The sequence below is a fragment of the Pseudorca crassidens genome, chromosome 10 (assembly GCF_039906515.1).
Source record: "Pseudorca crassidens isolate mPseCra1 chromosome 10, mPseCra1.hap1, whole genome shotgun sequence".
Classification (NCBI taxonomy): Eukaryota; Metazoa; Chordata; class Mammalia; order Artiodactyla; family Delphinidae; genus Pseudorca; species Pseudorca crassidens.
Genome location: NC_090305.1, coordinates 62,497,686 through 62,515,210, shown reverse-complemented (window position 1 = coordinate 62,515,210; position 17,525 = coordinate 62,497,686). Strand labels below are relative to the sequence as shown.

Below are 17,525 nucleotides of genomic sequence, written 5' to 3'. Positions count from 1 at the left end.
ACAGTCTTTTCGTTTCTTGAATCTGAAAAACAGTCCTTTTAATGTTTCAATTCTCAGCCGCCGCTCCCCCCCCACTTCCTTTCCTCAGACAAACCTGCCGGAGAGACTGTAAGGGATTATCCAGATCTTCATTTGTGGAGGTATGATTGTTTTTTTCAGCCAGTGTTGAAATTTAAGTTACTTGCCAGTTAACTAGGCGGAATAGCTGTCAACTACAGAATTTTTGTACTCTATTGAAAAAAGCTAAACACAGGACATTTAGGGCATCCTGCCAAAGTCAATACAGGACAAAATCATTTAATATAGGACTTGTATATACAGGATGCCTGGCAACCTTAGTCACTGTTATTTTGGTTGTTAAATGAATCTGCCCTAAAAGGTCCCGCACACGCCTAGGTCCTAGGAAGGGAGAGGGCCTTAAAAAGGTAGATGGGGGCTTCCCTGGTGGCGGAGTGGTTGAGAGTCCGCCTGCCGATGCAGGGGACACGGGTTCATGCCCCGGTGCGGGAAGATCCCACATGCCGCGGAGCGGCTAGGCCCGTGAGCCATGGCCGGTGAGCCTACGCGTCCGGAGCCTGTGCTCCGCAACGGGAAAGGCCACAACAGTGAGAGGCCCGCGTACCGAGAAAAAAAAAAAAAAGGTAGATGGGAACCATGGTTCTCCTAACGGCTGCCCAGCCTAGAACCCAAGCAGGATGCCTGGCGTGGGCCTCTAGGAGATGACACAACAGAAGCCATTCTCCCCACCCCTGCACAGCCCAGGCTCCACGTGACCCAGGGAATAAAGGCGGCCGACAGCTGATGGGGCAGTCGGTTAACTGGGGCCCCACCTAGGTCTAGAGGCCGAGATCTGAGTAGAGCAAAGTGACATCAGCGCCCTCCCAGCCCGCCCTCAATCGGCTCAGCGATTGAAGCACAGGGGCGGAGGCATCCGCCGCTAGCACAGCGGTGCGGCGCCCGCAAACGACGTCACGGGCAAGAGCCCGCCCTTATTCCCGCCCCCTAAGGTCACGTGAGGCCGCGCCGCGGGGACCACCGAGATGGGCTGCTTCCGGACGGCCTAGAGGGGCGTTCGACGCCCGTGCTCGGTTCCGTATCGGCTTTCGGAGACTCACCTCTTGGGGTTTTGAGGGGAACAGGCTTGGTTCAGGCGAGTTCTTCCTGCTAGTCTCGTCCGGCGCCAGCTTCCTCGCTTTCCTTAGCGGTTCGTCAGCACCCCGCCCCTGAACTCGCCTCTCTGACCCGGTGCTCGGGTGTCTGGGCCTCGCAGCAGCCGCCGAGGTGGCTGCGGGGCCTCCTAGAGCCCTGGTCAAGTCCCTTGCCCACCGAGGCGTGATCCTCTTTTTTGTCCTAAAGAAGTTGGCCCAACTGCCTCCCGTGCCCGGTACCGAAGTTTCTGATATTTGGGGTCTCCTGCTTCCTTGGGTGGAGAACCCGTTGGGGTCTCCTGTCATTGTCACCCACTGGAACACTTGAGTATTTTCGCTCAATCCAGATCCAGCTACCCCGTCTCCTTTCTCCAAAGGCACCCTTTTTGGGGTCAATGTCATGGTCCCTCTAAGCGCTTTTTTAGGTTTCTGTTTGTTCAGACCCAGCACTGTAGGGACGGGATTCGTCTTGGATCCCTAGGTCCGCTCAAAGTGAAAGGGCCCCGGAACGCTCTTGGGCAGAGCAGGCAGGTGGTGGATTGTCCCGAGGACCAGGCAGTGCAATTTATGAGGGTTTGGGGCTATCAGCCAGAGCAGAGCTGATAGAGCCTCCTGCCAGTGCTCGAAAGGAAAAGACGGAAGACTGTAGGCGGCTGTGGGTGACGTAGCACAGGGCCTATTGCACTCATGGCTCTTCTCTTCGCTTTTAAGGTTATTGCTCTTCCAAACCCAGAAGACAGTGCACGGAGCCAGGGAACATCAGCCATGCTCCAAACCACTTGGCCTCAGGTGAGCTGAGCTTCTTTTCAGTCTTTTAAAAATCACATTAGCTATCAGGTAGTCAGGAAAGGACCAAGAAGGCCTGACTTGGCCAGTATATGGTTTCCCTCTTGAGTCCATCCCAAGGGCTATGGTTGTAAATACGTGGTGGAGGAAATAAGAGTCTTGTGTGTACAGAGTGATGAGTTTGGATGAATAGGTTTAAGTGGAAAAAGGGGGACCCAAGCCAAGAAATTCCCCTTGAATGTGGAAATCCAGATCATGTTCTACAAATAAAAGTTGCCAGCACAGATACAGGAAACAGCCTTCCAAAGGGGAAATGAGTTGGGGTGGGGGATAAATTAGGAATGTGGGATTTAAAAAAAAAAAGGTTGCCTGCCGAGATCAGAGAAATTCTTTTTTTTTTAATAAATAAATAAATAATTTATTTTTGGCTGCGTTGGGTCATCGTTGCTGTGTGCGGGCTTTCTTTAGTCGCGTCGAGTGGGGGCTACTCTTCGTTGTGGTGCGCGGGCTTCTCATTGCGGTGGCCTCTCTTGTTGCGAAGCGTGGACTCTAAGTGTGCGGGCTTCAGTAGTTGTGGCACGTGGGCTCAGTAGTTGTGGCTCACAGGCTCTAGAGCGCAGGCTCTAGTAGTTGTGGCGCACGGGCTCAGCTGCTCCGCGACATGTGGGATCTTCCCGGACCAGGGCTCGAACCCGTGTCCCCTGCATTGGCAGGCGGATTCTTAACCACTGTGCCACCAGGGAAGCCCCAGAGAAATTCTTTATTGAAGAGATTGCTCCACAAGTAGTAGATGTATCCCAGAGAGACCAGCATTGTTTTTTCCATGTGTGCTTTCTAAATGCTAGGTGCATAGTACTGAATAATGCAGACAGGTTCCCTTTTCTCATGGAGGGTACTTTTACCAAAAACAAATAAGTTACCATAATTACCTGTTGCTAAAGTACAGTGCTTCGTAAAAGTGTGGTCCATAGGTGGGCAGCATCAGGATCACCTGGGTGCTCATTAGAATTGCAAATTGTTAGTCCCACTCTAGACTTGGAGTCAGATTGGTGAGGAGGGTAGGGTAAGTGGGGTCAGGAATCTGTTGTAACAAGCTCTCCAGGTGATTCTTAACGCACCTTCTCAAATTTGAGAAGCCCCAAGGAAGCTACCTTTGAAGGTAGTGGTCAGGGAAGCCCTCATGGAAGTGGTCACATGACATTGAGACCTCAAGGATGAGGTAGAAATAGTCTTGGAAACTACTGGAGAAAGAAGTAAAGAAGAACTTTCCAGAGAGGACAGCAAATGCATCGGCCCTGGGCTGGGAGAGAAAGCTGGGTGTACTCTGGAGACAGGGAGAGGTCAGAGGAAGTAGTTCATTGTGAGGTGGGACAGCTAGGCACATGGCTTGGAGGTCACTGTGAAGATTTTGGTTTCTATTCTGGGTTCAGTAGGAAGACACTAAAGTATTTTAAGCAGGGGAGCTGAAAGGGATGGATTTATATATTAAAAAGGTTTTCAGCCTGTAGTGGTGCATTGGTTGCAGAAGAGTTTGAGTCAGGATGATATTGCAGTCCAGGTAAGAGATTAAGTATTGCTCTCCCTGCCCCTTTCCCTTTCTTTTTTAGTAGACTTTATTTTTTTAGAGAAGTTTTAGGTTCATAGCAAAATTGAGCAAAAAGCACAGAGTCCCCATATGCTTCCTGGCTCCACACATGCAGAGCCTCCATCATTATCAGAGTGGTACATTAGTTACAACTGATGATCCTACATTGACACATCATAGTCACATAAAGCCCATAGCTTGCATTAGGGTTCACTCTTTTTTTTAGTAGATTTAGTTTATTTATTTAATTTATTCTTTGGCTGCGTTGGGTCTTCATTGCTGCACGCGGGCTTTCTCTAGTTGCAGCGAGCGGGGGCTACTCTTTGTTGCATTGCGAGGCCTTCTCATTGCAGTGGCTTCTCTTGTTTTGGAGCACAGGCTGTAGGAGCACAAGCTTCAGTAGTTGTGGCACACGACCTTCAATAGTTGTGGCTCGTGGGCTCTAGAGTGCAGGCTCAGTGGTTGTGGCACACGGGCTTAGTTGCTCCACGGCACGCGAGATCTTCCTGGCCAGGGCTCGAACCCATGTCCCCTACTATTATTGTAGTATCATACAGAGCCTCTTCAAAGGCTCTAAAAATCCTCTGTGTTCTGCCCTCCCTTCCTGGCAACTATTGATCTTTTTGCCTTTTCCAGAATGTTGTGTAGTTGGTATCATACCTTTTCATTTTGGTTTTATTCATTTAGCAGTATTCATTTAAGGTCTTGTGTGACTTTTCATGGCTTGATAGCTTATTTCGTTTTAGTGCTGAGTAATATTCCATTGACTGTACCACAGTTTATTTCTCCATTCACCTACTGAAGGACATATTGGTTGCTTCCAAGTTTTGGCAATTATGAATAAAGCTGCTGTAAACATCCTTGTGCAGGTTTTTGTGTGGACGTAAGTTTTCAACTCATTGGGAAGATACCGAGGAGCATGATTGCTGGATCATATGGTAAGAGTATGTTTAGTTTTGTAAGAAGCTGTTAAACGTCTTCCAGAGTGGCCACACCAGTTTGTATTCCTGCCAGCAATGAATGAGCGTTTATGTTGCTCCACATCCTTGTCAGCATTTGGTATTGTCAGTGTCTTGGATTTTGGCCATTCTAATAGATGTGTAGTGGTATCTCATTGATTTAATTTGCATTTGCCTGAAGACATATGTTGTAGAGCAGGGGTCCCCAACCCTGAGGCCAAGGACTGGTACTGGACTGGTCCTGTTAGGAACCAGGCTGCACAGCAGAAGGTAAGCGGCGATCAAGCGAAGCTTCATCGGCCGCTCCCCATCGCTCACATTACCGCCTGAACCACCCCCAACACCCCCGTCCAGTCCGTGGAAAAATTGTCTTCCACGAAGCTGGTCCCTGGTTAGGGACTGCTGTTGTATAGCATCTTTTCATATACCTGTTTGCCATCTGTATAACTTCTTTGGTGAGGTATCTGTTCAGGTCTTTTGCCCATTTTTTGAATCGGGTTGTTCATTTTCTTATTGAGTTTTAAGAGTTTTCTATATACTTGGGATAATAGTCCTTTATTATGTCTTTTAAAATATTTTCTCACTATCTATGGCTTGTAGTCTCGTTTTCTTGAAGTATCGTCCTTTTAAGGTAGGGTTTAATTCCCCCTCATCATTTCTTTCAAAAATGTATTTCCTTCAAAACCTTCTCAGCTAGTCTTTCACACTTACTTTTTTCAGATTACTCAAAATGATCCCCTACACCTGTATAAATCTCATTGATTTTTTTGGTGGGGGAGTGGATTGTTTTGAATTCCTAGGCAAAATTGGGGTAATTGACTTCTTTACAAGTTTGATTCTTCCCATTCAGAAACACTGTATGTTTCAATTTATTCAGTTCCTCTTTTATTTATTTTGATAAACATTTAGTTATCTTGTCTTGGTTTTGCAGGTTTTTGTTAGGTTGGTTCTTAGCTATTTTCATATGAATGGCATCTTATTTTCTCTTTTTTTGTCTTCTAATTGTTTATGGTGGTATTTAGGAAAGGTAATCTTTTTTGTTCACTTATCCTATATCTAGCTAACTTAATGAATTATTTTGTCAGTTTTAAATGTTTTTTGTTTATTCTCCTGCGTCTTGATATTTTTTAGGCAGATAGCTATTTCATCTGCAAGCAAAGATGTTTATGTTTCTTTCCTATATTTATGCTCCTCCTCCAGTCTTTCACAGAAAGTTGAACCTCAGTGCCTGGTGAATTATCAACTTTAATGGATGTGCTCTGGCACTTCACTGTTAAGGTGGTATTTGCTGTTGTTTTCTGACCTTCTTCATAAGTATAAAAATTTTTATTGGTGATCAAACCATTTTTGAAATTAATTCTTGCAGCAAATTCATATTAATCATCTTGCATCTGCCAGGCAAATGTACTGTGTGCTAGTAAACCAATAATGAACAAAACAGAATCCTTGCCTCATGACTTACAACCTGGTGGGGGGAGATAGACAATAAAAGTATAATTTGTCAGATGATGAAAAATACTGTGGAGAAAATTAAAATAAGTTGAGGTACATAGGGACCATCCATAGGAGGAAGAAGAATGTATCAACAACCTAACTGTCTTGAAAAAGTAAGTTCTCCTTTAATAATAGGCATTTTTTTGGACTTATGATACCTGGGGTTATTTGACAGCAGATGGGAAGAACAATTTGGGGAGGAAGATGGTACTGGGTGGAGAAAGTTGTGAGAACAGCTCTGAAGATGTGAGGGAGTGAGGTTTGACTTGCTGCACGCAGAGGTGAACTTTGGTTTACCTGTGAGCCTGTGGTCGCTGTCGTCAGAAGCCCTTTAATGCCTTGTTGTTGAAGCAGTGATTACTCACAGGACATCATGGTTCTGTCTGATGTTTGGATTTGGGGCTCAAGCTATTTGGGGGCCCCTTTGAGCCTCGTCATTGCCCAGCTTAAGGGTCAACTCTCCCTTTGAGAAGTTTCTAAATTTGTTCTTCTCTCAACGTTTCCTTTTGAACTGAGTTCCTTAGTTTTTGTTTAAAAAGGACCCCCTAAGAAAGACCTAAGTGTAGTGCCAGTAGAGTGGCTGGGAGCAGTTTAAGTTGCCAGCATTTATGCTTGGGGCATGTTTCTTCCCTGCTTCCCCCAGGAGCAGTTGTGAGAGCATTCCCTTCTCCCTGTCTCCTCTGCTGACTCCAGTGCACAGGCTGCCAGGAGAGACTGGGACACTCAAAGAGTAAGGGCTTAGCTGAGCCCCTGTGGGTAGGTGTCTTCCTTTTCATTGGACTGCATAGGGTGGTGAGAATCTCCTAGGAGACGGAATCATCTGTGGGGTCATGAAGGTGAGAAGGTGCAGAAGGCAGGAAACCCCTCCAGGCTGAGCCCAGTCTCTGTGGTCTGCACTGTGCTGTCTATAGAAGCAGAGAAGGTAGCCAGTGGACACCATTAGAAACTGCTCCTACATCTCATGGAAGATGCAGAGGCTCTGGCTCCTAGGATGGTGTGTGTGGTTTTGAAATAGCTAGCTGATCCCTCAGTGTAGATTGGGGGAGGGGCCCCACGTGGCCTGGAGGGAGCACAGTAAAGATGGCTTGATAGGTAATTTTGGAAGTTGGGTTTGAAAAGATGTTCTCCAAAGATGGGGCAACACCAGGTTATGATGAGGTTCAGGGGTTAGCTATGTGTTCGGGGAAGTTCGTGAGCCCCGTGTCGGAGGCAGCATGCTATGTGGGAAGAGCCCAGGTTTGCTGTTTGACAGGTTTGGGTTGAAGTCCCAGCTGTGTCACTTCCTGGCTGTGTGATCTTGGGCAAAGTAATGAATTTTTCTGAATCTTAGTTTCATCCTTTGAAAAATGGGAGTAACAACTCTGACTTCATATATATGTTGTAAAGAGTAAATGAAAGACAAGATTTTTTTGATGTGGACCATTTTTAAAGTCTTTATTGAATTTGTTACAATATTGCTTCTGTTTTATGTTTTTGGTTTTTTGGCCACGAGGCTTGTTGGATTTTAGCTCCCTGACCAAGGATTGAACCCGCACTCACTGCGTTGGAAGGCGAAGTCTTAACCACTAGACCACCAGGGAAGTCCCAAAGACAAGATTTAAAAGTACCCACCCAATGGGGCTTCCTGGTGGCGCAGTGATTAAGAATCCGCCTGCTAGTGCAGAGGACGTGGGTTCGAGCCCTGGTCCGGGAAGATCCCACATGCCGGGGAGTACCTAAGCCCATGCGCCACAACTACTGAGCCTGCACTCTAGAGCCTGCAAGCCACAACTCCTGAGCCCACGTGCCACAACTGAAGCCCATGTGCCTAGAGCCTGTGCTCCACAACAAGAGAAGCCACTTTCCAGCATTTATTGTTTCTAGAGTTTTTGATAATGGCCATTCTGACCAGTGTGAGGTGATACCTCATTGGAGTTTTGATTTGCATTTCTCTAATAATTAGTGACGTTGAGCATCTTTTCATGTGTCTCTAGGCCATCTGTATGTCTTCTTTGGTGAAATATCTACTTAGGTCTTCTGCCCATTTTTTAATTGAATTGTTTGTTTTTTTGATATTGAGCTCCATGAGCTGTTTGTATATTTTGGAGATTAATCCTTTGTCCATTGTTTCATTTGCAAATATTTTCTCCCATTTGGAGGGTTGTCTTTTCATCTTGTTTATGGGTTCCTTTGCTGTGCAAAACCTTTTTTTTTTTGCAGTACACAGGCCTCTCACTGTTGTGCCCTCTCCCGTTGCGGAGCACAGGCTCTGGACGCGCAGGCTCAGTGGCCATGGCTCACGGGCCCAGCTGCTCCGCGGCATGTGGGATCTTCCCGGACCGGGGTACGAACCCATGTCCCCTGCATCGGCAGGTGGACTCTCAACCACTGCGCCACCAGGGAAGCCCTGTGCCAAACCTTTTAAGTTTAATTAGGTCCCATTTTGTTTATTTTTGTTTTTCTTTCCATTACTCTAGGAGGTGGGTCAAAAAAGATCTTGCTGTGGTTTATGTCAGAGTGTTTTTCCTATGTTTTCCTCTAAGAGTTTTATAGTGTCCGGTCTTGCATTTAGGTCTTTAATCCATTTGGAGTTTATTGTTGTGTATGGTGTTAGGGAGTGTCCTAATTTCATTCTTTTACATGGAGCTGTCCAGTTTTCCCAGCACCACTTATTGAAGAGGCTGTCTTTTCTCCATTGTATGTTCTTGCCTCCTTTGTCATAAATTAAGTGACCGTATGTGCGTGGGCTTAACTCTGGGCTTTCTATCCTGTGGGTCTTTTTCTTCTCTTGTGTTTCCTGCCTAGAGAAGTTTCTTTAGCATTTGTTGTAAAGTTGGTTTGGTGGTACTGAATTCTCCTAGCTTTTGCTTGTCTGAAAAGCTTTTGATTTCTCTGTCGAATCTGAATGAGTTCTTTGCTGAGTAGAGTAATCTTGGTTGTAGATTTTTCTCTTTCATCACTTTAAGTTTATCATGCCACTCTCTTCTGGTCTGCAGAGTTTCTGCTGAAAAATCAGTTGATAACCTTATGGTGATTCCCTTGTATGTTATTTGTTGCTTTTCCCTTGCTGCTTTTAATTTTTTTTTCTTTGAATTTAATTTTTGTTAGTTTGATTAATATGTGTCTTGGTGTATTTTTCCTAGGGTTTATCCTGTATGGGACTCTCTGCTTCCTGGACTTGGGTGACTATTTCCTTTCCCATGTTAGGGAAGTTTTTGACTATAATCTCTTCAAATATTTTCTCAGACCCTTTCTTTTTCTCTTCGTCTTCTGGGACCCCTATAATTCGAATGTTGGTGTGTTTAGTGTTGTCCTAGAAGTCTCTGAGATTGTCTTCAATTCTTTTCATTCTTTTTTCTTTATTGTGCTCCTTGGCAATTTATTTCCACCATTTTGTCTTCCAGCTCACTTATTCATTCTTCTGCCTCAGTTATTCTGTTATTGATTCCTTTTAGTGTATTTTTAATTTCAGTTATTGTGTTGTTCACCTCTGTTTGTTTGTTCTTTAGTTGTTCTAGATCTTTGTTAAACAGTTCTTGTATTTTCTCAGTCCTTGCCTCCATTCTATTTCTGAGATTCTGGATCATCTTTACTATCATTACTCTGAATTCTTTTTCAGGTAGATTGCCTATTTCCTCTTCATTTATTTGGTCTTGTAGGTTTTTACCTTGTTCCTTCATGTGTGACATATTTTTCTGCCGTCTCCTTTTTTTATTTTCCTTTTTTTTTGTGAGTGGAATTGTGTTCCTGTCTCACTGGTTGTTTGGCCTGAGGCATCCAACACTGGAGTTTGTAGGCTGTTAGGTAGAGCTGGGTCTTGGTGCCAAGATGAGGACCTCTGGGAGACCTCACTGCGATGACTATTCCCTGGGGTCTGCGGTTCTCTGTTAGCCCAGTGGTTCAGACTCGGAGCTCCCACCGCAGGAGCTTCAGCCCGACTCCCAGCTCGTGAAGCAAGATCCCGCAAGCTGTGCAGGGTGGTGCAAAAAAAAAAAAAAAAAGAAAAAAGAAAAAGAACAGTAACAAAGTAAAAAATAAAATTAAACTAGGAAGCTAACAGATATGTTAGAAAAAATATAAAAATAAAAATATAGATGAAACAACAACCAGAAGGTAAAACAGAACCATAATAGTAAAAACAAGGTGTAGGAAAAAAAAAAGATGGAAAAGGCCTTGGCTCTGGAAGGCATGGCCTAAGCAGGGGCGAGGTTTGGGTGGTGGGCAGGGCCTATGCTTAGGACCCACAGGGCTGGAAAAGGCCCTGACGGGGCTGGGGGGTGGGGCTTAGGCTCAACAGAACAGAAGGGGCCCAGGCGTACCCCCCACCTCTGGTTTCAGAGGGTGGGTGACCCCGCTTGGGAGCTCAGCAGCATCCTGGGCCCGAGTGGGCAGGGCAAACGCCCTCGCTCCTCTCCTGCTCCTCCAGTCCCAGAGGGCCCCTCCTGCCTGCCTCTCCTGTTCTCCCCGGTCTCCCTCCCCAGGACCGATGCGGCCTGGAGTGGGCTTTGGAGGGCTGGGGAATCAGCCTGGGAACTTAGCAGTCTCCGTGGGCCCGAGTGGGTGGTGCAAACGCCCTCCGCCCCTCTCTTGCTCCTCTGGTCCTGGAGATTGGGCAGGGGAAACACTGGGTGTGCTCCCCATGATCTGAGCCCCTGAGGGTCCCACTAGTCATGGGACCCCCTCCCGCCTCTCAGCCACCCTTCAGGGCTGCCGGTCCTATCTAGCCTCCACCTCTCCTCCCCGCTCAGTACCCCCACGTCCTACCGGTTCACTTGGGGCTTATTCCCATCTCCTTGGGCATCAGGGTCCCCCACCAGCGTCTGGCAGGCGCCCTAGTTGTGGGGAGAGGCAAACTCTGCATCTTCCCACACCACCATCTTCCTGATGCTTCCTAATTTTTATTTTATTATGGAGTATAGTTGATTAACGATGTTGTGTTAGTTTCAGGTGTACAGCAAAGTGATTCTGTTACACAAGTATCTTTTCCTTTTCAAATTCTTTTCCCATTTAGGTTATTACAGAATATTGAGCAGAGTTCCCTGTGTATACATTGGGTCCTTGTTGGATATGTTTTAAATATAGCAGTGTGTACATGTCAATCCCAAACTCCCAATCTGTCCCTTCCCTGTACCGCCAGTCCCCTGGTAACCATAAGTTCATTCTCTAAGTCTGTGAGTCTGTTTCTGTTTTGTAAATAAGTTAATTTGTATTTTTTTTTTTAGATTCTGCATATAAGCAATATCATATGGTATTTGGCTTTCTCTGTCTAACTTACTTCACTTAGTATGATAATCTCCAGGTCCATCCATGTTGCTGCAAATGGTACTATTTCATTCTTTTTAATGGCTGAATAATATTCCATTGTATATATGTACCACGTCTTCTTCATTCATTCTTCTCTCAATGGACATTTAGGTTGCTTCCATGTCTTGGCTATTGTAAACAGTGCTGCAGTGAACATTGGGGTGCATGTGTCCTTTCGAACCATGTTTTTCTCCAGATATATGCCCAGGAGTGGGATTGCTGGATCATATGGTAGCTCTATTTTTAGTTTTTTAAGGAACCTCCATACTGTTCTCCATAGTGGCTCTTACAAATTTACATTCCCACCAGCAGTGTAGTGGGTTCCTTTCTGTCCACACCCTCTTCAGCATTTATTGTTAGTAGATTTTTTGTTAATGGCCATTCTGATTGGTATGAGATGAATCTCATTGTAGTATTGATTTGCGTTTCTCTAATAATCAGAGGTGCTGAGCATCTTTTCATGTGCCTCTTGGCCATCTGTATGTCTTCTTTAGAGAAATGTCTATTTAGGTCTTTTGCCCATTTTTGGATTGGGTTGTTTGTTTTTTTAACATTGAGTTTCATGAGCTTTTTGTAAATTTTGGAGATTAATCCCTTGTTGGTCACATCGTTTGCAAATATTTTCTCCCATTCTGTGGGTTGTCTTTTTGTTTTGTTTATGGTTTCCTTTGCTGTGCAAAAGCTTTTGAGTTTAGTTAGGTCTCATTTGTTTATTTTTGTTTTTATTTCCATTACTTCAGGAGACGATCAGAAAAGATCTTGCTGTGATTTATGTCAGAGAGTGTTCTGCCTATGTTTTCCTCTAAGAGTTTTATAGTATCTGGTCTTACATTTAGGTCTTTAATCCATTTTGAGTTTATTTTAGTGTATGGTGTTAAAGAATGTTCTAACTTCACTTTTTTACATGTAGCTGCACTGGGACTATTCCTAAGGAGTGGCTCCTCTGCGCATAGCGGAAGCTGTTGGGGAAGGCCAGGAGAAGCTGGGGCAGGGAGTACATGTGGCCATGCATATGTACTTCGGCTGAGGGGAGACAGAGAGAGTGGGTGGTGTACAGAAAATTAGGTGACAGGTTAAGAGTACGTGAGGGCAGCAGGTGCTAGAGGGACAGATCCGTGGAGAAATGAACATAGGGGTTGATGCAGTTACCAGGCAGGAGAGCCCCAGATGCCAAGTTATGAGGTTAGGATGACAGTTTGGAGCCCCAGAGCTGAGTAGGTGGGAGAGCATTGGTGTTCTGAGTTTGGAGGTGGGAACACTGGCTGAGGGCTGGCCTCTGGCTGGGGTGCTGAATGCTCTTGTCCATAGAGCAAACCTTCCACGGGGCTCAGAGTCACAGACCCTGGCAGGTCCATCTCTTCCCTGCAGCTCAGACTGCCCCCTTCTGGCCCTCGCTCAAGGCTTCAGCAGGAACCTGTTGTTTCAGGAGCCAGTGACCTTTGAGGATGTGGCCGTGTACTTTACCCAGAACCAGTGGGCCAGCCTGGAGCCTGTGCAGAAGGCCCTGTACAGGGAGGTGATGCTGGAGAATTATGCAAATGTGGCTTCCCTGGGTAAGGTCTCTCTCATTGGCCCTCTGTGATAGTTTCACGTCTTCTCAGATATCTTGGGGATTCTAGTAGTCCTTAGGTTTGATGGTTCCAGAGGGGAGTTCTGCACTCATCAGCCTTTGGAGATGCTGAGTGGGGAAATCCCAGGTTCCCTTTGGCTTTGAAATTGGACTTCATTACTTCCCAGGGAAGAGCGTGGTTCTGGACCCTGAGGGTGAGGATTCTCCCGGGTACCCCTGGGAGACCTCTGTTACTCCATCCTTCCAGTGTTGTGGGATGTGGGCCCTCTCCTGTGTGGAGGAGCCTCCCAGGATATCAGTACATACATCCTTCCTGGAGGGATTTCCTTTCTTCTGAGTCAGGGTGAGCTTGCACTTTCTCCCTGAGGAGAATCACTGTCTCCCTGGCCATACCTTGGAGCACAGTTTGGACCCCTTCCTCAGAACCCCTGGTGGCCCATTGGTCCCCTGGGCAGTCCACTTCTCCCCTCCCCAACTAGCCCACGATGGGGTGGGCAGAGAGATCTCAGGAACAGCTCTGGATGTCTCCCCTCAACTTGTCTCTCTCTCTTTCTTGCTGGAGAAGCACTTCCATTCCCTACACCTGTTCTGATCTCCCAGCTGGAGAGAGGGGAAGCACCATGGGGCCCAGATCCCTGGGAAGCAGAGATTTTGAGAGGCATCTGTCCAGGTGAGTAAGAGGACCTAGTGCTTTCTGGTTTGCCTTCCTGGTTTACTAGAAATATTTCTCCTGCAGCAGAGAACAAAGCTCCCTGTAGTTTTTATAAGGTAGTACTCAGTACACTCTCTGACCTCTGTTGAGCTCCCGCGCTGAGCCCGGAAGGACCAGTCCCTAGGAGTGCATAGCTGCACGCTGTCCACATCCACATGGCTATCCTCCCACGGGAAAGCTGTGACCCACTACCTCTGAAACCACCTCTTTTCTCACTTTACCAGGGAAAATATTTAATTTTATGCCAATTTTCATGGCAAAGAAGTAGGGTTTCAGCCATACTTTTAAGGAAAATATTATTCTGTGGGTCAAACTGATTTATCTGTGCCATAGCTATGATTTAATTTGCCTCTTTAGTGTTTAAATCATGTTTAGTATTTAAAAGTTCCTGATGTCATAATCGTGAGGTTTACGATGTGTTTGTTTTCTATAGGGCTGTAGAGGAAAGGGCAAGAATATTCCCCCAATACCACACCCAATACACCCACCCACCCTAAAATTTCCCAGAGACTGCTTACCAGTCCTGGGAGCTTTTGTTTACTTGGATTTTCTTTCTTTTAGGAAGAAAGTTTCCAGGCCTCATTTCTCACACATACTGCAACGTTGTAAATAGTGGTTCCTTTAGCAGTAATACCACAGGAGCCTACAGCTCTTCGATCAACTTGTGTTCTGGCTGACTTTCTGAAAGAACTAATGTTTTATCCCAGAATATTATGTGGTTTTTTTTTTTTTTTTTTTTTTGGCCGTGCTGCGTGGCTTGTGGGATCTTAGTTCCCCGACCAGGGATTGAACCTTGGCCCTCAGCAGTGAGAACACAGAGTCCTAACCACTGGAATACCTATGTGGAATATTTAAAAGTAGAATTATCAGGGCTTCCCTGGTGGCGCAGTGGTTGAGAGTCCGCCTGCCGATGCAGGGGACATGAGTTCGTGCCCCGGTCCGGGAAGATCCCACATGCTGTGGAGTGGCTGGGCCCGTGAGCCCTGGCCGCTGAGCCTGCGCGTCCGGAGCCTGTGCTCTGCAACGGGAGAGGCCACAACAGTGAGAGGCCCGCGTACCGCAAAAAAAAAAAAAAAAAGTAGAATTATCAGGCCATTATTTAGAATTTGGAATATGGGTGGTTTCCTGGCTTCCAGGTGGGGCACTGGGATCCATTGTTTCTCTGTGTGTGTTACCGCACTGCTCAGCCGCTCATCTAACGGGTGTCTTTTCCCTTCTTCGAGATCTCCCTCTCTCTCTTTTAAAACCTGTTTCCATTTCTTGCTGATTCCTCTCACCTCTACCACTCTTTTTTCTTTTTTTCCCCTCCTGCCTCGTTTCCTTACCCCCATCCCCTTTTTTAACTGGCTGTGCCGCATCGCTTGCGGGACCTCAGTTCCCCAACCAGGGATTGAACGTGAGCCCCCTGCAGTGGAAGCATGGCGTCCTAACCACTGGACAGCCAGGGAAGTCCCCTTCCCATTCTCATTCTGCACATTTCACCTGCCCTGGTTCATTCCCCAGCCCTTCCTTATAAGAGGCACTTCCTGGACTGGTTCCAGTGTCGTCACTTCTCCAGTTATATGTTATCGTTTTTCTTTTTCTCTCTCATCCTCCTTTATGGATGCTTGTAGCCATCTTATCGGTATGTTTTTTAAAAATCACTTCCTACAAGAGAAAATCAGGACCACTGGATCCTGTTTCCCTTCCAGTTCAGTAACGAGGAACACTTGTGGTTTCTTTGGTCAGGTGGTGAGTCCTGGACTAAGACAGAAGAGCCAGTGGTAAAGCAGGAAGCCCCTGAAGAAACAGAGGTGCACAGCATGCCAGTGGGAGGGCTTTTCAGAAATGTGTCTCAGCACTTTGATTTTAAAAGCAAGGCACCATGGCAGACTTTCAGTCTGAATCCCAATCTAATACTTCGAGGTGGAATGAAGTTCTACGAGTGTAAAGAATGTGGGAAGATCTTCAGATATAACTCAAAGCTCATTCGGCATCAGATGAGCCACACTGGGGAGAAGCCCTTCAAATGTAAGGAATGTGGCAAAGCTTTCAAGTCCAGCTATGACTGTATCGTACACGAGAAAAATCACATTGGCGCAGGACCCTATGAATGCAAGGAGTGTGGCAAAGGTCTGAGCTCCAACACAGCCTTGACCCAGCATCAGCGGATCCACACGGGCGAGAAGCCCTATGAGTGTAAGGAGTGCGGCAAGGCCTTCCGTCGGAGCGCAGCCTACCTTCAGCATCACAGGCTACACACTGGGGAGAAACTCTATAAATGTAAGGAATGTTGGAAAGCTTTTGGGTGTAGGTCACTCTTTATCGCCCACCAGAGAATTCACACCGGGGAGAAACCCTACCAGTGTAAGGAGTGTGGCAAGGCGTTCACCCAGAAGATTGCTTCCATTCAACATCAGAGAGTTCACACCGGAGAGAAGCCTTATGAGTGTCAGGCATGTGGGAAAGCCTTCAAGTGGTACGGCAGCTTTGTTCAGCATCAGAAATTGCACCCCGTGGAGAAGAAGCCTGGCAAGGCTCTCGGGCCGTCCCTGCTGTGTCCCCAGGGCCCCTCTTCAGCCTTAGCTAACATGCCTTTCCAGGGCCCTTGTTCTGCTCCGGCTGTGGCCATGCCTTCACTGGCCTTGCCACACGCCGTCCTCATTCCTGCCTCCAGGCCCGTGTTAATGCTGCTGCCCGCCTCTGGAGTCCCTTCTTCTCCTGTCCAAATAGTACGAGTCTTCCAGGGTCTTCCTCCCACTGTGAAGCCTTCCCCAGTTATTCTGACCCCTTCTCTTCACCCCTCGTGAGCTCTGTCTTGGCACTTCTCTGGCTGTTACACACAGCAGATCTCCAACCTAACTTAAGCTTGATTTGTGGCTTTTACACCGTACATGTGTTACAGCTGTTTCGGCATAAGTGCCATTGTAATCGAGATATATTTAAAGACTGTGCTTGTATGATATTTCTGTTTATTTCTGGGTAGAAAATGGAAATACTTGACCTTCATTTTGGTCCCTTTCAGACTTGAACAGTAACGGCTGTGTCTGCATTGTGGGGCTGCTGGTGGTCGAAGTGCTAATAGGACGCTTTGGTGAATTAGGGACGTTTGAGAGAGAGGACATCCCTGTATTAGGCCCCTGTGATTAGAGAGAAGCAGCCTGGGAGAAACAGAGGAGGCATTTAAGACCTGTCAGAGTTGAGAGTTGGAATGAGCTTCCAACCATGGCCTTTAGAAATGAATGCAGATTGTTCAGTGGGTGAAGGTGTGGTGTATTCATGCAGTTGAAGTTGGGTTGCTATTGACACAGATCATTGAGGATCTTGTACGTCTCTGCAAAAGATCATTTGAAATAACCAGTTTAAAAAAAAAGAAAACATACAGTGATAACAATCATTTATATGATGAATAGCAATCATGTCTTTAAACATGAAGTTGTTTTTTTTTAATCTTTAGTTTTGCTCTGATATCTAGATGTTTCCTTGTAACTTTGGTTTCCTAAGTAAATATACACCAAGACATTCATCTTTGCTCCATCTGTTGCATAAATTTTTCTTGGTGTGCATTCTGGTTTCCTGTTTGCAAGCACTGGTTTCTACATTGACTTTTCTCCAAATTGTAAACATGAACTTTGGCAAATTACTAAAGAAATAGGAGCAACCGATTTGGGGGAAATCTGAATATGCCTGCAGAATTGTATTTTAGGAATAAAGAGGGCTATGTAACGGGTCAGTGGTTAAGCTTATGTGACAGGTTAGTGAAGTGGAATTTTGGATTGCTCTTGCTTTTGACCTTAGGTGAGAATCTTTTATAACTGTGCAAAGGACTGTGTGAAGTAATTCCTGGAAAAAGAACTTGAGTTATGCATTACAGGCACACCTTGTTTTATTGCGCTTCACTTTATCCATTTCGCAGATAACTTGTTTTTTACAAATTGAAGGTTTGTGACAAAACTGCATTGTTGGATAATGGTTAAGAGTTTTTAGCAATAAAGTATTTTTTAATTAA

The 17,525-nt window shown here is 46.0% G+C and overlaps 1 protein-coding gene across 6 annotated transcripts in view; it reads left to right on the top strand.

Annotated features, from left to right (window-relative positions):
• Positions 1–17,525, top strand: part of ZNF621 (zinc finger protein 621) — a 21,751-nt gene extending 4,226 nt beyond the window's left edge. For 2 of the 6 annotated variants that reach the window (XM_067753997.1, XM_067753996.1), the window contains exons 3-7: positions 89–148; positions 1,860–1,937; positions 12,682–12,808; positions 13,388–13,495; positions 15,266–17,525. In XM_067753997.1, coding sequence (XP_067610098.1) covers positions 143–148; positions 1,860–1,937; positions 12,682–12,808; positions 13,388–13,495; positions 15,266–16,326 — 1,380 coding nt within the window. In that variant the 5' untranslated portion in view covers positions 89–142 and the 3' untranslated portion in view covers positions 16,327–17,525. Of the gene's footprint in view, positions 1–88; positions 149–1,248; positions 1,938–4,388; positions 4,458–12,681; positions 12,809–13,387; positions 13,496–15,265 lie in introns of those variants that run through there. The other 4 variants (XM_067753999.1, XM_067753998.1, XM_067753995.1 and 1 more) reach the window with 4 other exon arrangements.